General features: G+C 40.6%; 1 protein-coding gene across 6 annotated transcripts in view; it reads left to right on the forward strand.

Moving 5' to 3' along the window:
* Positions 1 to 2,893: 2,893 nt before the first annotated feature.
* The window catches only part of pan2 (poly(A) specific ribonuclease subunit PAN2), a 69,670-nt gene continuing 51,013 nt past the window's right edge, over positions 2,894 to 21,550 (forward strand). For 2 of the 6 annotated variants that reach the window (XM_060938549.1, XM_060938553.1), the window contains exons 1-6: positions 2,894 to 2,988; positions 3,931 to 4,201; positions 14,319 to 14,488; positions 14,578 to 14,698; positions 17,918 to 17,995; positions 20,618 to 20,888. In XM_060938549.1, the coding sequence (XP_060794532.1) occupies positions 3,944 to 4,201; positions 14,319 to 14,488; positions 14,578 to 14,698; positions 17,918 to 17,995; positions 20,618 to 20,888 (898 nt within the window). In that variant the 5' untranslated portion in view covers positions 2,894 to 2,988; positions 3,931 to 3,943. Of the gene's footprint in view, positions 2,989 to 3,260; positions 3,337 to 3,930; positions 4,202 to 14,318; positions 14,489 to 14,577; positions 14,699 to 17,917; positions 17,996 to 20,617; positions 20,889 to 21,550 lie in introns of those variants that run through there. The other 4 variants (XM_060938554.1, XM_060938551.1, XM_060938550.1 and 1 more) reach the window with 4 other exon arrangements.

Raw genomic sequence — 21,550 nt, forward strand, 5'->3', positions numbered from 1 at the left:
AAGGATTCTTTTGATAATTAAGGTTTCTTCCATTCCTTAAGCGTTCTCCATGAAACACCTTTGTAATAGGAAAGCTCCTGGATGCAGGTTCTCACAAGAGTGACTCAATTATATATATTTTTTTGTTTTGCATTTTGTCTTGTTTTTTTCTTTCTTTCTGTGTCCCAGAAGTGTATCAGACTTAAACTAGCAGCAGAACTAGAAGGAGTTATTGAGGATAATGAACCAGGGGTACATTTTTATTTTGCACAAATTTAATGCATGAAGAATCATTAAAGGCTTTAGATTTTTTTTTTAGCCTCTTCACCATACTCCTGCATTTGTCCCATATTATTTTAGATTAATTTATTTCTGGTAATAACAATCAAACCTCAATGAAAAAAAAGAGCTCAAGAAGTGTTTGGAAACACTCAAGTGCCCTTGACTGTTTGGTTATTTGAACCAATTTATATATGTGTGTGTGTGTATGTGTGTGTGTGTGTATGAGTGTGTGTGTGTGTGTGTGTGTGTGTGTGTGTGTGTGTGAGTGTTTAATCTACGTCTCGTTCATATCTAGAGTGTTTATACTGTTTATATTGTCTGTTTGAGTGTTTAGTCTGTGTATAGTTCTTATCTAGTGTTTACACTGTTTATATTGTCTGAGTGTTTAGTCTATGTCTTGTTCTTATCTAGTGTTTATACTGTTTATATTGTTTGTCTGAGTGTTTAGTCTATGTCTAGTTCCACGGGCGATTGCTCTAAGACAACGAGGGAGGCTCAGCCTCCTCTAAAAATTCTGGATCTAAAATAGCAATGTTATAAGTTATAACATTGCTATTTCAGATCCAGAATCATAAAAATATATGTGCTCAACCCAACTACAGTGCGAAATCATCCTGTTATAACTTTCCCCAGTTCGCCTAATGTGTGCGTGAGTTTTTCCCCCTCGTGACAGCACGATGCAGCCCAGCCTCAGTGGACTTCAATGGCATTTGGGAGCTATGCGCTTTTCAATCTCAAAATGCAAGACGATTATTGGACAAATACTGTGAAAACGCCCGCCCACCGGACTCCCAGCCTCAGTGGACTTCAATGGCATTTGGGAGCTCTGCGCTTTCAATATCAAAATGCAAGACGATTATTGGACAAATACTGCGAAAACACCTACCCACGGACTCCCAGCCTCACAGTGGGAGGGACATGGCAGTTTCCGCGAGGAGACTGGTGATTGGTGAAAGCGGCCGGATATTTTCTTTGATTGACAGCTCGTTTCAAATATAGACAGGCAGCGGTGAATTTCAGTTCAGTCCCATGCGGATTCGCAAGTGCTGTGGTGTATTGTAAGAGATCAGCTTACATTTCGATTTCATTCATTACATACGGTTTCTACCAGCTTTTTTAGTTTGTATATATCTTCATTGTAAATAAAGTGTAAATATAGTGTTGTCAAGTTTGCTATCTTAGTTCCAGAAATTTCGTTTATTTGAGTGACTGAACTTGAACTTGAGGGGGCTAGTCAGCTAGCAAGAAAGCTGCGCACGGATGCCAAGCATTGCTGATTTAATTTTGGCGAAGCCATTTGCCAGTCTTCCTTTCGAGGGAAAAATTAAAATTAAAGAGCAGGGTAGACCAACGCCTCAAATTGACTTGGTGAAAAAGGTAGGGAATAATACTCGTTCCTTTCAGCTCTCCTGGTACGAGAAAGTGAATTGGCTAACAGCAAGTGACCCACATCAACAACAGTAAATAGGCTACTTTAGTAATATGTCATGGATGGACCAAAAATATAGAATCTATTTAAAATGTTTATGCTGAGTATATTATATTGGAATATATATTTCTCTGGATATGAATTAAACACAGCTACAATTTGGAAAACATTTTTAAACAAAAACACAGCCGAGAACATTTCACACTACAGACCTGGATTAAAAGTGAAGGGTTATCAAAATTGTCAGTAAAACATTTCTCAGTCAAAATAAGTAAAATATAGGGAAAGTGTCATTGAATGAAATGTGTGGCCCCCAGCTCTATGTTTGGCTCCCCAAGGTCAGTGCTTGTGCCTATTCCAGAACACTCTGCTGTTACTGCTGAGGTTCCTGACAAAGAGCTGCTTTCAATAATGATCAATTTTTAAACAACATGCCACAATTTTAAAATATAAAATGTTAAAATATACCCCTCCCCCCAACACCACCATCATGTATATTGGACAGTAGGCTAATGGGCCAGAAGAACCTGTTATTTCACAGTTTGTGACCCTGCCAACAATCAGCCAGATCAGAGGCAAGAGTATGGGCAAAATTGATGTGTTTTTTCTTTTAAAATCTGGAAATATCGTAACCGACCAGCCTCCCCTGTTTGAAAGACTACCAGCCGCCACTGTCTAGTTCCTATCTAGAGTGTTTATACTGTTTATATTGTTGTTTTTTCAATTATTCTATTTTTATTTATTGCATTGCCTGTTTGCACCGTGGGTCAGAGAGGACTGAAATTTCATCTGTGCTGGATGTCGAGCATGTAGAGCATATTTGACAATAAACTTGACTTGACTTGAAAAGTGGAGAAATAGCAGGTGTGCTTTCAGAATGACTGGATCTCAAATCCCTCCTTCTTTTGGACAGAAGTGCTCTAGATAGGAGTTAAAATTATGACTATTTATTACTTGTAATGTCGTGCACTTGACTTTTGACTCTGAGTTTTTGGATTAATCACAGCAAAGACACTGCAGAGCCCTCAGCACAGCAACCTGGAACCAGTTTCACCTCTCCCGGAAGTAGAACTCAGGGCCGTATCTTAAAAAAAAAACACCCCAGTGGACACATAGTGCACTACAGGGTGTAAAAGCTATGCTTTCACGACTTATTTAGGGCACTTATATAGGGAACAAGAGTGGGTTTGGGATTGAGCCTCAGTGTGTTTTTGTTTTGAATGATAGCAGGATGTGCTGTAGGAGCTAGCTGGGCTAATCTTAACTATATTGTGGAAGTATGATAATTATCTGAGCAGGTTTGACATTTATTTTGTGAACTAGATTATTTCACGCAGTTAATTAAAATGGTTTGGTTCTGTGGAAAAATAAATGCAAATATATATTTTTGCTGCAAGTTGTTTATGTTAATGCTAACGTTATATGTATTCATATGTCTGGAGTTAGCTAGGCTAGCATGCTAAGTACCAAGCTGTGAGTTTTATGAAGATTTAAAAAAAAAAAATGATTTAGGGCACTCATATAGGGAACAAGAGTGGGTTTGGGATTGAGCCTCAGTGTGGTTTTGTTTTGAATGATAGCAGGATGTGCTGTAGGAGCTAGCTGGGCTAATCTTAACTATATTGTGGAAATAATTATCTGAGCAGGTTTGACATTTTATTTTGTGAACTAGATTATTGCACGCAGTTAATTAAAATGGTTTGGTTCTGTGGAAAATAAATACAAAAAGAAATATAATATAATATGTGTGTGGGCTGCAAGTTATGTTAATGCTAATGCTATATGTATCCATATGTATGGAGTTAGCTAGGCTAGCATGCTAAGTACCAAGCTCCTGTGAGTTATATGAAGATTTTTTTTTTAATTATTATTAGTTTTTAGCCCACTTTTAGGCAGCCCCTGATGAGAAAAGTATTGATTGATTGAGTTTATTTGCAACAAAGAGATAGACAAACTAAAAATTTGCAAGTGCATAATGCATAAAAACAACAAAAATACAAATGAAAATTAATAGAATGTCATTGATATTTTAAAACATAGTTGCAGGATAAAAACGCAATAAAGAGAAAACAGTCTCTTATTTCCATTGCGGTCCTATAAGCAGTTATCGTGAAGAAAAGTGTCAATTTGGTAAACTAAATTAGTGAGTTGGATTTGACAGAATCAGAACCAGAAGTGTTTGAAGGTTAATTTGCATATCCAGGTGCTTTTTAATAGATTATGATTTGTCTTTTCATTAGCAGGTCCACACTCATGATGAACTTCGACGGTCTGGACCCGGGACTGGGAGAGTACACGGCCGGCCTGCACGGAGGTCTGGAGCCTGGGCTGGACTCGAGTCTGGACCCGGCGCTGCTGCAGGCCGTGGAGCTGGACCCGGACGCCATGGCCGTGGCCGTGGCCGAGGGCATGTACTCCGAGCTGCACAGCGTGGCCTCTGAGGTCGGGGTTCCGGTCACGACGACCCACTTCGACTTACACGAAGAGCTGCTGTGGATCGGGAACCACCGGGTAACTGACACCAGTAACACGCAGAACTCTTCTCATGCACATCTGGAACACAGCAGATGTTCCAGCTGAAGCCAAAACTTTGCCTACGCTCACTTTGCAAGACACAGTTTTTCACAACTCCGCACATTTCACGTTACAATTTAATATAGACAGTTAGGACATCTTACTTCATTTTCCATTCGTTACATGTCACTGGGCGGCACGGTGGTGCAGTGATTGGGACTGTCGCCTTACAGCAAGAAGGTTCCGTGTTTGAATCCCACAGCTGACGGGGGAGTTTGCATGTTCTTCCTGCATCTGCATGGGTTTCCCACACAAAATACCCAGCCACTGGGGTTGTGCAAGACAGTGCATCCTTAGTGCCGCTCCCAAACCCGGATAGGTTGGGGAGGGTTGCTTTAGGAAGGATAAAACCGATGCCAAATCAAATATGGAGACCAGATCCATTGTAGCGACCCCGAACGGGATTACATTACAGGTATTTAGCAGACACTCTTATCTTATCCAGAGCGACGTACACCATACATAGAGCAGCCTTGTTAGGGTTAGGTGTCTTGTTTAAGGGTACTTCAGCCATTCCTGCTGGTCCACGGAACCAAACTGGCAACACAGAGATGGGTCTGTCTCAGAAACTGGGTACTGTGGGGGTAGCCCACTAAATATACCCGCAGTCAATAAACTATACGGTTTTGAATGGTGATGTTGGGTTTAATTTTGAAATAAAATGGTGAAGGCGGCACGGTGGTGTAGTGGTTAGCGCTGTCGCCTCACAGCAAGAAGGTCCTGGGTTCGAGCCCCGTGGCCGGCGAGGGCCTTTCTGTGTGGAGTTTGCATGTTCTCCCCGTGTCCGCGTGGGTTTCCTCCGGGTGCTCCGGTTTCCCCCACAGTCCAAAGACATGCAGGTTAGGTTAACTGGTGACTCTAAATTGAGCGTAGGTGTGAATGTGAGTGTGAATGGTTGTCTGTGTCTATGTGTCAGCCCTGTGATGACCTGGCGACTTGTCCAGGGTGTACCCCGCCTTTCGCCCGTAGTCAGCTGGGATAGGCTCCAGCTTGCCTGCGACCCTGTAGAAGGATAAAGCAGCTAGAGATAATGAGATGAGATGAGATAAAATGGTGAAAGAAATAATACAGATAAAACTAAATCTTTGATGTGAATACTCTATTCAGAATTTGGCAAAAATTCTGTGAATTTGTGGAAAAATGGCGGCTTGATCTGGGACATAATAAATGGTCGACTACATCGCATTCCCTTAAAAAGGTTGTAGTCCACTGAAAAGTCTACAGTTATCACTAATTGTACACTAAGTAACTTTAAAAACGCACATTGATAAAACTTGCTGAATTCGTGCTGAGTTTATCTCAAGAAGAAAAGAAATATATCACAATGGAAAAATAACTTCGTTCCGCCCGAATAAGTTCCAAATCTGTGCTCAAATCAGAATTTAAGGGAGTTGTACTCAATAACGTACAATATGACTCGGGTAGTCAATGACATGGACAGGCTTTAATTTTCAAACAAATTTTGCATCCACTGTACACACACAATGTTGCCTATAAATACCCGGGGGAAATGATGGGAAAATTGTCATTATTGAAGATGCCACGCCTAAGCCAAAATCAACGTGAACAGGCCATCGGGATGTTGCGTGCCGGAAGTACACAGACAGAGGTCGCCCGGCACTTCGGTGTTCATCATTCAACCATTTCCCGTTTGAGTCAGCGTTACAGACAGACAGGGAGCACCAGGGATCATCCACGCCCTGGTCAGCCTCGAGTCACGACGCCAGTTCAGGATCAGCACATCAGGCTAGCTCACCTCTGTGACAGATTCCTGACACCCTCAGTCACTGCTGCTGAGACCCCTGGACGACACAGACCCAGAATCTCCAGCATGACGGTCCGAACATGGACCAACTGTCACTTTGAATTTTTTTATTGTGAATTAATTCTTGAGTTTGACAATAAATGTCCTTTATCGATGTTTCAAGATGTGTGTGCATTACATACAATATCATAAATTTCAAATATATGCATGGATCTAAAGTGATATCGTGTTGAATTCCATTGTGTGCTTTTAAAGTTACTTAGTATATTTTAAGTTGTAACTTTATACACCTAAGGATTGGTGCGCTCACAGAATAATCATAACCGTAATAAAACATCATGCACAATATTTGATCACCGTCGTAACTCCATTTTCCGCAAACCCAAAACCAATACGATCGTGTGTTTTGATCTAAACGGAAAGCCTCAGGGTCAAGGTCACGACCTCATCAAAAGTAGGAACTTAAAATCACTACGCCATATAAAAATTTAGTTATAAATCTGCGATTTTGTTTTTTAAAGCGAAAGCTGAAAGTTAGGTATAGAATGTTTCTTACAGAATGTGTTACGATGGTAGCTGGGCTTGTATGAATTTCTGAGCTATAAAATGAGTTGTGGTCTATTTTTTACCGTAGCGTGTTATTTGTGTGCGGGGAAGGACACGCATTAACAATTTGCATGTGTAGAATGGAATTTTCCACTCCAACAGTTAGAAGTTGATCGTGCTTCCATTTGCGGTCTTTCTGTTACGCGGGTGATCTGTTCGGACGTTATCGCTGAAAAGGTGAGTTTTGACAGTTTTATTTTGTTTTAGTCTTGCAGTATAAGGCAATAGAATGTTTTCTTTTTCATCTTACTTTCATATTTCGTCGTGTTTGCATATTTTTGGCCAATATTTTGCAACCATGGTCAATTTAGATCGAACTTTTGATAGAATCTACGGCCGGTCATTTTGCCCCGCCCCCGCCTCGCGCGCCGTCCGGTGCGGTAGTGATGTCCCGTTGCTCGCGCGCCGCAGCAGAGACCCGCGCGACCTTCAGCCGGTACAGTCGCTGTTCTTTTACCACCGCTGTTATTCTCATCTTTCCGGTGTGTTCTTGATTTTTCCATTGTGTCCTATTTCGCCATATCAAATACCCAAACTGTATCATATTATTCATATTTAAGTGAATAATCAATTCAGTCATCATAACTTGGCATTTTTAACCCAAGCAATCAAAAAGAGGAAATTTATTCAATATTTTCACTCATCTGTGAAGGAGCGGCTTTAATTCTTCATGATGGAGTTATTTTATATGGAAATCAATTTTACAAAAGCGTTTGGATTGTAATCAAAATTTTCCACAGTGGAGGCCAGATAAAGCAAGATACTATCTTTATTCTTATTAAACATGACAAAAGAAACACTGAGTGTTAGGTAAATGCAAAAAAAAAAAAAAAAAAGTAAAATTCGAAAATGTATTTTTTGACCGTAATGTCCCAAATGAGAGAGCAGTTTCTGAGACGGACCCAGATACAGACAGCCACTCACCCGCACATTCGCATCTATAGGCAATTTCGAGTAGCCACTTGCTCTGATCTGCATGTCTGTGGACAGTGGAGGAACCCGGAGCACTCAGGAAACCCACACAAGGAGAACATGGAAACTCCACACAGAAAGGCCCCTGTTGACGGGCAGGTTAACATGCGTCTTGTTGTTATTTGGTAGCATTCAAGGGAAAGAAGGGGCATTAGGCCCTGTGGGGTATTCGACCCTACTGCATTGAAAATCAAAATAAAAAAAAAAATCAGTCCTTCCCACGCCATGTGGCACATAGGGTGGCACCGATCTCTGTTTCCATAGCCCTCAGCTTCTTCGCCTATTACATCGCTAGGGTTTCAGTGGGGTGCGTGTCCTCTGGTAACTGCGAGAGTTTGGCTCCCCACTCGCATCTGTATTGCAGCGTGCCTTGCCAGAAGGTACCATTTTTATGATGGTCTTTGGTATGACCCAACCGTGAGTAGAACTCCCGATCTCCCGATTGAGAGGCGGACACGCTAACCACTAGGCCAACTCACGCTACTGCATTGAAAATGCATGGAACCTATCACCAACATGTCGGATATTACATGATTGCAGATTACTCAGGAGCCAATTAGAGTGCGTAAAATGAAACCGGATTTGAAAGTTGGACTGTTCGGCTGGGCGCTTATTGCCCCACACCTGGAGGGAGTAAGCGCTACTGTTTAAAACAAACAAACAAAACCACTTCTCTTCATATGGTTCATCAGGAAATTGATTCACTCTTGATAATGCATTTACTGTCAGTACGGGCGCTGATCGTTTCACGGGTTTAAATGCTGGTCCGGTCGACATTTGTGTTCACTTCAGCACAGCAACATAAATAGCGGTCTCTGTATGAGAGCAGTGGAGCAGTTGGCTAGGACACGCAGCTCAGATATCAAACAGCCAATAGGCACACACAATTTCTGCACGCTATGGGCGAGCCTCGGAAATCCCCCGACGAAGTTCAAGGCGAAGTCCAACACCGTAATGGCTTATTTGATACAAAATATTTCGTTTTAATTTGCGCAAATAAACTTTTTGGACATTCATTCATTCATTCATTATCTGTAGCCGCTTTATCCTGTTCTACAGGGTCGCAGGCGAGCTGGAGCCTATCCCAGCTGACTACGGGTGAAAGGCGGGGTTCACCCTGGACAAGTCGCCAGGTCATCACAGGGTTGACACATAGACACAGACAACCATTCACACTCACATTCACACCTACGCTCAATTTAGAGTCACCAGTTAACCTAACCTGCATGTCTTTGGACTGTGGGGGAAACCGGAGCACCCGGAGGAAACCCACACGGACACGGGGAGAACATGCAAACTCCACACAGAAAGGCCCTCGCCGGCCACGGGGCTCGAACCCAGGACCTTCTTGCTGTGAGGCAACAGCGCTAACCACTACACCACCGTGCCGCCCCCTTTTTGGACATTCTGTTTCAAATACCGGATTCTGTGTTTTCCACCCGTTTACTGCGATCGCGGAAAACCGTCATCTCTAAGTCAGGGCTTTGTCATGGCCCGTCCAATATTTTCACTTTGTTGGTTTTAAGCTGTTATGTTACATCCTTGGTGGTATGCTGAGGATCATTATCCTGCTCGAAAACCCAGCTGCAACCATGTTTTAACTTTCGGGCTGATGTCTTGAGGTGTTGTTTCAGTATTCCTCGCTAATCCTCCTTTCTTATGACGACATCTGTTTTCTTAAGTGCACCGGACCCTGTTTTTTTTTTTTAAGCAAAACACACAGACAATGCGATGCTTCCACCCCCATGCTTCTTAGCTGGAAAGGTGTTCTTCAGATTAAAAGCCTCAAGCTTTTTCCTCCATATGTAGAGCTAAAGATTATGGACAAACGGTTGATTGATTTTATTTATTTATTTATTTATAATGGCAGTCTTGAAGTATGAGCTTCTTTCATGACCACCTTTCAGGCCGTGGCAATCCAGGTCTTTCTTAACGGATGTACATACAGTACCTTGGTATCTGATACCTTCAACTCTTTCACCAGTTCCTTGGTCGTTGCCTTGGGTTTCAGTTGAATTTTCAGAACTAAGTTGGTTCATCCCTGAAAGCTGAATGTTGCAGTGTTTGTTTGGTGCCAAAATTTTTATATTTGCATACAGTTGTTGGTGTAGATACAGTTGTACAATTTCCTTTCAGCTGAGGGTGAGAGTTTGGGTTTTCTTGATGCAAAGTGGCTTGGCAAAGTGACTTCACCTCAGAATAACTTGTATACAATTGTTTAAACTGATCTTAGGATTTGCAGTTGTTTAGAAATGGCTCCAAGAGACATTCCGGAGTTGTGTACATCTGTGATCTTCTTTGTCAGATCTGCACTGAGCTCCTTGGACTTTCCCATTTTACTGTGTGTTGGTCAATCCAGTGAGTGGTGTAAACAAACCCTTTTTATGAAGGCACAGAGAAGCGACCAGCTGTAGTCAATCATGATCACGAGACCTCGGCCTTGGCAAGATAAGAGACATTTTGGAAGTTTCAGCACCTCTGAATTAATAATCTGTGAGTGTATGTACATTTTTGACCCTGTATGTATAATTTGGCCCTGTGTTGATTTCAGAAAACCCAAAGAAAATTTAAATTTGTGCACCAAATTCTAGTGTTTTTTTTATTTTTATTAAAGCTGTACGCTGTACAATCATTCTGCCACAGAAAAAGAACAGTTCAAAGAAATTACTGAAAGCCCAAATATTGCCATGACGTTCATATCCAAGATGACATTCATGTCACTGTATGTAAACTTCTGACCACAACTGTAGCTGCTCATTGTATCTTCACTTGTGTGGAAATGGCTCCTAAGGAGGAACCGGACTTGCAGAGCTCCATGCTCGGTGGAAATTTTTTAATTTGTTTTACGGAATTTTTTGTGATCGAGCTGTTTGGATTTCCCCTGCGTCGCAAGGGTAAAAAGGTACTGGCTTTAAAGACAGGTCCTTTTGCAGACTCAGGTGAGTTAACAACGTATTGTCACACATTATGATAATCGGCCAATCAGAAGCTTCGACAAGACGTTACGTTAATTTCTGGAAAAGAAAAAAAGACATTCAGTTTGGTGTATGTAAACTTTTGACCCACTGGAATTCTGATATTGTGAATTAAAGCTGAAATAAGTTGATTGTTTTAAAAACAGTCTCTGATTTGAGCAAAGTAGATGCTGTAACTGACTTGGCGAAAGAAATGTATGGAAACGTGAAATGTGTGGGGTTGTGAAAAATGAGATATTATTATTATTATTATTATTATTATTTAAAGAAAAGCCCCCACCATGAAGCACATGTTTATACTGAAAAGCAGGGAATTTCGTTTTACTTTGATAGCCTTCCTTGTAAATATTGCACTAACTGAAGACCGTTTACGTGCAGGTTGCATCCCTCTGTCTTCCACTCGTTGTCTTGCTCGTTATGGATCTACGTTTGACTCGATATCCAGGTTTCTGGAAAGCTGCTTTGTGACGGTGTAAAAGCACAATATAAATAAAAATGAAGCTGAATTTGATTGGAAGACACATTCAATCCAATCCTGATCTGATCCGGATTCTTCTCCATGTATCTGAAATATGGAAAGTGTTTCCTTTTATGTGTACGCCATTTAAAAAAATAAAATAAAAATGGGTACCCTATGGGTCCATGTAGCTACTGCTTATAAATAAAATAGTTTTCTGATCCCATGTCCATACGGTAAATATCGCATATATACATGTTATTAATGATACTTGACTCATCTCTCGCAAACATCACCAAGCTATGAGCTGCATCAGGGCTTGGAGTCTTTTGGTTCCCAATTTTGTTTTCTCTGTTTTGTTCCAAATCCAGTGCTGTGAACGAGATCTGTTCTCAAAATGGTAAGAAAAAAAGCACTTGTTCATGAACTGTCTTGCATTATTTAGTCCTAACAAGCACGTTTGGTTTCACAAGTGTAGTGAAACAACTCTAAAATAAAATAATAAATAAAAAAAATGAAAGTGACTAACAGAAGTTTGACAAATTATACTTTTAACTTTTACTCTTAGTTTTCCCGAAGGAGCTGATTTATTCCCACATGGGACTTTTGTAATTGCAAACCGAGCAGATCGCTCAAAAGGCAAGGCAAGTTTATTTATATAGCACATTTCATACACAATGGCAGTTCAATGTGCTTTACAGAAGTAAAAACAAAAGCAGTAAACAATAGAGAAATAAAATTACATAAAATAATTTTATTTTTATTCTAAAACAACTAATTAAAAGAAAATAATAAGAATTAAACAATAGTAAAAATAAAATAATAAAATGAAATAGTAGTTCAAATAGGAGGAGAAAAAAGAAACCAGCAGAATAGAATAAAGAATAAAATAGAATAAAGTTAAAGTAAATTTAAAACATGCAGAGAAAGTAAAGATTATAAAAAATGTAAAGAAGACAATATTAATTATTTAACAGAAAGCATCTGAAAACAGCTTGGTCTTTAACCTAGATTTGAAGCTGCCAACAGCAGGAGCATTTTTGATGTCCTCTGGCAGTTGGTTCCATAGCTGTAGTGCATAGTAGCTAAAAGCTGCTTCACCACACTTTGTTTTAACAACAGGTTTTACCAGTAAATTTTGCTGCTGCGATCTGGTAGATCTGATTGGGTTAGGCCGCTGCAACATATCAGAGAGGTAATTGGGCCCTGTACCATTTAGAGATTTGTACACCAGCAGCAATGCTTTAAAGTCAATTCTGTAGCTTACTGGAAGCCAGTGAAGGGACCTTAGAATTGGAGTAATGTGCTCTGTTCTTTTTGTTCGTGTGAGAACCCTCGCCGCTGCATTTTGAACCAGCTGAAGTCGTTTGATGGTCTTTTTTGGCAGGCCTGTGAAAAGGCCATTGCAGTAATCAACCCTACTAGAGATGAAGGCATGTATTAGTTTTTCCAGATCATTTTTTGACACAAGTCCTCTTAGTTTGGAAATGTTTTTTAGGTGATAAAATGCCGATTTAGTGATTGCTTTCATGTGACTGTGTCAAAATTTAGCTCGCTGTCAATGAAAACACCAAGATTTTTAACCATTTCTTTAGTTTTAATCCCTTTTGTGTCAAGAATAGTGGTAATCCGGAGTCTTTCATCTTTTTTTCCAAATAGAATTACTTCTGTTTTATCTGTGTTCAGCTGAAGAAAATTTTGTGACATCCAGCTATTGATTTGATCGATACACTGGTAGAGGCATTCAACGGGGGCATAATCGTTAGGTGATAGAGCGAAATAAATTTGGGTGTCATCTGCATAGCAGTGATACAGAATTGAATTTTTATTGATAATTTGCCCAAGTGGGAACATATAAAGGTTGAAAAGTAATGGTCCAAGAATCGACCCCTGGGGGACACCACAGGTCAAGGACATTGACATTGAGGAACAATTTCCCAGGGTAACAGAGAAGCTTCTATCTTTTAAGTATGAATTTAACCAATTGATAACTTTACCAGTCAATCCAACCCAGTGTTCAAGTCGATATAGCAGTATGTTGTGATCAACAGTATCAAAAGCTGCACTGAGGTCCAGTAATACCAGGACCGATGTTTTGCCTGCATCAGTATTAAGACGCATGTCATTTATAACTTTAATCAGCGCTGTTTCAGTGCTATGATTGGCACGAAATCCTGACTGAAAATTATCAAAACGGCTGTTTGATATCAAGAAGGCAGTTAATTGATTGAAGACAATTTTTTCCAGGATTTTCCCGATGAATGGTAAATTTGATATTGGCCTGTAGTTATTTAATACTGAAGGATCCAGATTATTTTTTTTAAGAAGGGGCTTTACAACGGCTTTTTTTAGGGACACAGGAACAATGCCAGTCTCCAGGGATGTATTTATAATTTGAAGCACATCTGTAATTATAAGATGAAGAACAGACTTAAAAAAGTTGGTGGGCAGAATGTCCAGTTCAGATGTTGAGGAACTGAGATTTTATACAGTTTTTTTCAAGAGTCTCATAATCAATTAAACAAAATTCTGACATTGTGTTGAAGTTATCTGTCTGTGTCATTGGTGATTGCAGTTTTTCAATTTTTTGCAACTGAGATATATTATGAGGAATATTCTGCTGTATTTTATCAATTTTACCTTTGAAAAAGGATGCAAACTCATTGCATTTATTAACTGAGAGAAGTTCAAAAGATTCCAACATTGCCTTCGCTGCCTTCTCGAGTTTTTGTTGAAAGGCTGGAATTCTTGGCGTAAATATCTGCCAAAAAGCTCAAAAAAAAAAAAAACCCTTACGAAACCTTTAATTTGACCTTTCAGAAGGATCAAACAAAAGCTGTGATTCATTAAAAGGTAAATTTTCTTAAAATGATCACCACTTGCTTGATATCGAATCGGTAGCCTCGGTGAACCACGAGCTAAATCTCGTTCATCTTTTTATATGCTGATTATCTTCCAATACTACGAGGTTTCTCTTATTTCATTTCCGGTTCTGACTGGTTCCGAAGTTTATCAAGAAGTAGAACGGGGAATCAGGATAAGCGCTGATTGGTTACGAAGTTTCGCTATTGTTACACTCATTCTTACCTTCTTACAACACGACGACATCGTGGCTGTTCGTATCACAAGATCATGATTCGTCGTTCTGTAGCCACAAAACATCTTTTTCATCTTAGAAATACATGAGAGAAAAATGACCAGTATGAATGTTTGTTTGTTTTATAATTTCACATGCCATTTATAATTCCATCTTTTTTTTTTCCTCCCATCACATCACAGGGCCATGCAAGCTCCTTTTTTGGGCCCACGATGGGGCGTTATTCCTCTTTCCAGGTGCACCTGGCTGATGACATCCGCCATATTCAGAGCATGGACACTGGTGTCCTGTTTCTGACCAAGAGTAACCTCAAGTGCCTTACACGCGGAGGCCTCGTCATGTTTGACTACCCGTGAGTTTCACCTTAAACACGCTGACGTTGAAAAGTGAGAGGGTGTAACCTCAGGAATGATGTACTGCTGTGTGTGTGTTATGTTCCAGGATGGAGGAGGGTGCTGACATGCACAGTTTGCTGCTCACGGAAAATAACACGCTGCTGTTGGGAGGTTTACAGAACTATGTGACGGAGGTGGATCTGAACACCGTGCAGGAAACACAGAAAGTGAGATTACCGCATACGTGCACTCAGGAAATGTTTTGTAGTCCTGAACAAAATGCATGTTGTTTCTGGGGGCAGCCATGGCCTGGAGGTTCGAGAAGCAGCCTTGGGTTCGATTCCCGGGACTGGCAAGAAAAATGTGAGGGGAGTTTAGTGACTGAATAGCACTTTCCTGTCCTTCTGTGTCATAGCTGAAGTGCCTTTGAGCAAGGCACCGAACCCCCAACTGCTCTCTGGGTGCTGGAGCCTCGTCCCCCGCTGCTCTGGGTCTGTGTGTGTTCACTGCTTCAGATGGGTTAATGCAGAGGAGGAATTTTGCTGTGCTTGAAGTCTACCACTGAGCTCTATGTAAAATCCGGAGAGCCCCGTGCCTATTCCCCGCTGTAGAGACGAGTGAAGCTATCTGGCCGCCATCTTACCACTCCCATCACGTGGATTTGGTTTGTGTGTTAAAGGAACAGTCCACCGTATTTCCATAATGAAATATGCTCTTACCTGAATTGAGACGAGCTGCTCCGTACCTATCCGAGCTTTGCGCGACCTCCCAGTCAGTCAGATGCAGTCAGACGCGCTGTCACTCCTGTTAGCAATGTAGCTAGGCTCATCATGGCCAATGGTATTTTTTGGGGCTGTAGTTAGATGCGACCAAACTCTTCCGCGTTTTTCCTGTTTACATAGGTTTATATGACCAGTGATATGAAAAAAGTTCAGTTACACAAATTGAAACGTAGCGATTTTCTATGCTATGGAAAGTCCGCACTATAATGACAGGTGTACTAACACCTTCTGCGCGCTTCGGCAGCGCATTGATATGGAGCTCAGATATCAATGCGCTGCCGAAGCGCGCAGAAGGTGTTAGTACACCTGTCATTATAGTGCGGACTTTCCATAGCATAGAAAATCGCTACGGTTCAATTTGTGTAACTGAACCTGTTTGCTAAACACTGTGTGGGCTTAAAAAGAAAAGGCATTGAAATTGAATTGTTTGTGTTTAAAATGACCGTGAATTACGTGACCAATAAATACTGTTCAGACTTGACTGTGAGAATGAAGTGAAAACGGCAAGTAACATGAGAAAATAATCCTGTTTCAGCAACTGTCCTAAACTACGGAAGCCGCGAGAGGCCCTTCATGTAATGCTTTTTTTTTTATTCACCTTGTTATCCCGAGATAACGACATAATTAATTCAGGATCTCGAGAAAACAACACAACTAATTCGAGATCTCGAGAAAACAAAACTGTTATTCCGAGATAACGACATAATTAATTCAGGATCTCGAGAAAACAACACAACTGATTTGAGATCTCGAGAAAACAAAACAATTATTTCATGATCTCGAGTAAACAGCTGAGAAATGGTTCATTCAGGTGCGCCAAGAGACTTGTGATATGCTGACTTTGGGGCTATTTCTCATTCTGTATAGACGCAACGTTGGTCATTAGAATGTCTGGAATAATCGATCACCTAATAAGGCAATATTTTGATCAGGGGTTGACACAGGGAGAGATTGCATCAAGTCTTTTAATAAGGGATAATTTCAAAATTAGTCCGCAGCACCTCTGCAGAAGACTGGCCCGGCTTCGTCTCTACCGACGGAGATACAGTGATCCAGCTGAGATCATGAAATAATTGTTTTGTTTTCTCGAGATCTTGAAATAACGGTTTTGTTTTCTCGAGATCTCGAATTAGTTGTGTTGTTTTCTCGAGATCCTGACTTAATTATGTCATTATCTTGGGATAACAAGATGAATAAAAAAAAAAGATTATATGAAGGGCCTCTCGCGGCTTCCGTACTAAACAGACAGGAAGAAGAATATATATGAAAGAGAAAAACTGAAATAATATCCGTAAAAATAATTATAGGAGTAAAAGAGCCGTTTGAAAAGAAAAATGATCAGAGACTGAACTGCAAAAGGAGGGAAAAACAAGAACAGTGAAGGAGAGCACTGTAAAGGAACAGGGGAAAAGGTGAGAAAATAAGAGGAGGGAATGAAAGGGGAGGAAAGTCAGGAGATACTTTTCTTGGGGCAAATTTTATCAGATATGACGGCTGACGCACACAAACCAAATACATCCGATATGAGTGGTAAGATGGCGGCCAGATGGCGTCACTCGTCTCTGCAGCGGGGAATGGGCTCTGAGCTCTTCACATTTTATATAGAGCTCAGTGAAGTGTACAAGTGAGAAATAAAGGCTGCTTCTTTTTCCTCTTGTTCATTTTATTTCAAAATTTGATCAAACGGACAAATAATGGCCATGGCAGAAGTGCTCGCTAGTATTACGTAATGAATAAAATATGACGTAGCTTGCTGTTACAGGAAAATAATCAAATGGGTAGTGTGAAACAGGAAGTGTTTTGTTTCTCTTGTACCACAATTCCCAACACTAACCCCCTTTTTTCTTTTTTTCCCTTTTTTTTTTTTAAAATTAAAGAACAACACATTATACTTTTTAACCATTTAAGGACTAAGGTTGTGGAATATCCACAAAACAATATGTTAGTTATTACTTCCATCATAAACAGTTATTCTCTCGCCCGCCATCCCCCCCCCGATCTTAAAGTTATTAAGAAACCAAAAAGTACAAAGTCATAAAGTTCTCTGCCACTGGAAAGGCTTCAGGACCAAGAGAGGACATTATGGTGTTTTTGTAGCGTGATAACACAATTTTTCTGTCTTATTAACTCCAAGAGTGGGTCATTGTCATGTCATGAAGAAACCGTTTACAGTGTCCTCTGTCCTAAAGGCAGTAGCAGAAAACTTTGTGCTGGGTTTATTATATACATACATATATACATACATACAGTATAAATTTTTGTTTTTAGTTTCTACAATGAAAGTGGTAACTTGTGAATGTTCCACAACATTAAATGTAACTATAAATGGATTAAAAAGTATGACGTGATGTTCATTTTATAAATTGCAAATGTCAGCAAATTTCTGTGGTTTTTCAGAGGCATAACACATCATGTTCCTGAAAATGACTGTCGTCGACTCAATAAGTGGATATCTGGAAAGTGACGATGTTTATTTTTGTCATGCTACATACTTTAGATACTGATTAAAGTAAAAAAAAAAAAAAAAGATGGCATCAAATCAAAAAGCAAATATTTTGTCCTCAGCTTCTTGTTTTTTCTCTTCACTCTATACAGTCCATGCAGTTCACAGTGATGAAAGCATCTTTATTCGTCTTTTCTCTTTGTGGTGTGTTTACGATGTAGTTCACCGTGGAGATCCCTGGCGTGGCCATCATGAGGCAATCTAATCGTTTCTTCTTTTGTGGACATACATCAGGAAAGGTGAGAGGAAAGAGAAACAGGATGTGTCTGTATGGCATTGTGAGAAAATTTGTGAAGGGACATCTTGGGACAAGAGCCTGAATATGTGGACTTTCCAAGAATCAGTTGTCTTGAATGCAAACAATGCAAGTGCAAATAACATTTCAGGTTTGTGACACAGTTCATGACCTTTAAAAATTAGCAAGAAAGCTGATCATAGAAAGTCTGGAAAGTTTAAAATTAGGAAATATGGACAATGTCCTGAAAAGAAAAGGGTGGAAATTTTAATGGGGAAAGGCTAAGAACCCTGTCATCATTCTCTGTTTTTAATAACGTAATAGCATGAAAACCTGAGGGGTGGGGTTGTTTGTTTGTTTGTTTGTTTGTTTGTTTGTTTGTTTGTTTGTTTTAAATACCCCCGCTCCAAAGGGGGGGGGGGGTATACTGGTTTACCTCTGTCTGTCTGTCTGTATCTCCATATTTCCATCTGTCCAAAACAACCTTTTTCTCAGCAACCACAAATCATAGCTACTTGGTACCAAGCTTCAGCTTGGGGTTCTATAGTGTCTTGCAAAAGTATTCACCCCCCTTGGTGTTTGTCCTGTTTTGTCGCATTACAAGCTGGAATTAAAATGGATTTTTGGAGGGTTAGCACCATTTTGATTTACACAGCATGCCGACCACTTTAAAGGTGGAAATTGTCTCTTTATTGTGACACAAACAATAATTAACATGAAAAAACAGAAATCTGGAGTGTGCATAAGTATTCACCCCCCCTCGAATGAAACCCCTGAATAAGAGCTGGTCCAACCAATTCACTTCATAAGTCATGTAATTAATTGATTAAGATCCACCTGTGTGCAATCAAAGTGTCACATGATGTCTGTATCAGTCAACCTGTTCTGGAAGGACCCTGACTCTACAACACTACTAAACAAGCAACATGAAAACCAGGAAGCCTCCAAACAGGTCAGAGACAAAGTTGTGGAGAAGTATAGATCAGGGTTGGGTTATAAAAATATCCCAAACTTTGAATATCCCACAGAGCTCCATTAAATCCATTATAGCAAAATGGAAAGAATATGGCACCACTACAAACCTGACAAGAGAAGGCCCCGCCCACCAAAACTCACAGACCGGGCAAGGAGGGCATTAATCAGAGATGCAACAAAGACACCAAAGAGAACACTGAAGGAGCTGCAAAGATCCACAGCGGAGATGGGAGTATCTGTCCATAGGACCACTTTCAGCCGTCCTGTCCTGCAGGGACAGGAAAGCTGGTCAGGACTGAAGGAAAGATGGATGGCACTAAATACAGAGCAATTCTGGAGGAAAACCTGTTTGAGTCGGCCAGAGGTTTGAGACTGGGATGAAGGCTTTATTGAAGAGTGGCCAGAAAAAGTCATTGCTTAAAAAAAAAATATCACGTTTAGAGTTTGCCCAACAGCATGTGGCAGACTCCCCAAACACATGGAAAAATATTCTCTGGTCGAATGAGACTAAAATTGAACTTTTTGGCCATCATGGGAAACGCCATGTGTGGTGCAAACCCAACACCCTGAGAACACCATCCCTACAGTGAAGCATGGTGGTGGCAGCATCATGCTGTGGGGATGTTTTTCATCTGCAGGGACAGGAAAGCTGGTCAGGACTGAAGGAAAGATGGATGGCACTAAATACAGGGCAATTCTGGAGGAAAACCTGTTTGAGTCGGCCAGAGGTTTGAGACTGGGATGAAGCAGGACGTTCCAGCAGGACAGTGACCCTAAACATACTGCTAAAGCTACACTGGAGTGGTTTAAAGGGAAACAATTAAATGTCTTGGAATGGCCTAATCAAAGCCCAGACCGCAATCCAATTAAGAATCTGTGGCATAACTTGAAAATTGCTGTACGCCAACGCAACCCATCTAACCTGAAGGAGTTGGAGCAGTTTTGCCTTGAGGAATGGGCAACAATCCCAGTGGTTAGATGTGCTAAGCTAATAGAGACATACCCCAAGAGACTTGCAGCTGTAATTGCAGCAAAAGGTGGCTGTATGAAGTATTGACTTTGGGGGGGAATACTTATGCACACTCCAGATTTCTGTTTTTTCATGTTAATTATTGTTTGTGTCACAATAAAGAGACAATTTCCACCTTTAAAGTGGTCGGCATGTTGTGTAAATCAAATGGTGCTAACCCTCCAAAAATCCATTTTAATTCCAGCTTGTAATGCGACAAAACAGGACAAACACCAAGGGGGATGAATACTTTTGCAAGGCACAGTATACCGTGTATACTTTTTTTCAGGTCTGTCCCACATCGACTTCCTGTTTACTGATTGAATGTATTTAAGAAACACACAGGGTGGATTTTGACGTTATTTCAAAATGACAGTTTCCCAGGATGCTGTTTGAAATCCCTGGGGAGAGACACTGCTCTTTACTTCCTTGTCTCAGGGTTCATTATTTGTTGAAGTCAACATTCGTAATAAGTGTCCTATTCCTTCGATTGCTTGCGTTCTGCTATAAGCGAGAGCGGGGGATACGGAAGTGAGCAGTAGCTCACAGTTGATCTTTTTTTTTTTTTTCTTCTCTTTCTGGCTTTTCCAAGGAAACTGCATTAACATTTCCCTACATTCCTCTTGTCTCCGAACATGACAGGTGTCCTTGCGAGATCTGCGCACTTTTAAAATGGAGCATGAGTTTGACGCGTACTCGGGCAGCCTTTCCGATTTCGATGTGCACGGCAACCTGCTGGCAGCTTGCGGTTTCTCGAGCCGCGGCCTCAACGGCATGTCATGTGATCGCTTCCTAATGGTGTACGACCTACGCATGATGCGAGCTGTTACCCCTCTGCAGGTGCATGTGGACCCACTGTTCCTTCGCTTCATCCCTACCTACACCTCCCGGCTGGCCATTATCTCCCAGACAGGTGCGTCGCTGCCCCATAGTGTGTCATGTACACAATAAACACAAGTGCTGGCTTGGTCGCTTTCCCACAGGAAGCTGATTTTCTTTTTCTTTTTTTCTGTGCCTTATGCTTTTATGGGACATTCCACCGAATGGGTGCCATTTGCTTGTTGTACCACTCCCAAATTAAACTTAATTTGTTACATCTTTTCAACACTGATCATAATAACACACATATTTAACTATTCAAAATGTGTATTGGTCAACCTCGGGCTATGTTACAAGGTTTGGAAGTCAAAGATGGCTGCATTTTTTTTCAGTCCTGTTACCAAAACTCTGAAAGTAACAGGACTGAGTTTTTAGCCTAGGATTAGCTAATACATGGAATTAAGCCACATGGCGTCATCGCTAATAGCATGACCACACTTAGCACATTCTTGTGATTTACCAAAAATCTGTATTTTTAAAATAAACAAATATCATCTAAGAAATAATTTAAGTCACAGGACTGTATGTTGACATTGACCTTATCAGTCAAAGTTAAAAAATCATCAAATATACAGAAAAGTAAATGAGAGAACTAACTTTTTGTCTTCCCATGGCCTTCAGAAGACACAACTGATATAACTTCCTGTTGAGCATGTGATTTATGGAATGTTCCAAATTTGTCAGGCGGGGTAATAT

The sequence above is a fragment of the Neoarius graeffei genome, chromosome 13 (assembly GCF_027579695.1).
Source record: "Neoarius graeffei isolate fNeoGra1 chromosome 13, fNeoGra1.pri, whole genome shotgun sequence".
Lineage (NCBI taxonomy): Eukaryota > Metazoa > Chordata > Actinopteri > Siluriformes > Ariidae > Neoarius > Neoarius graeffei.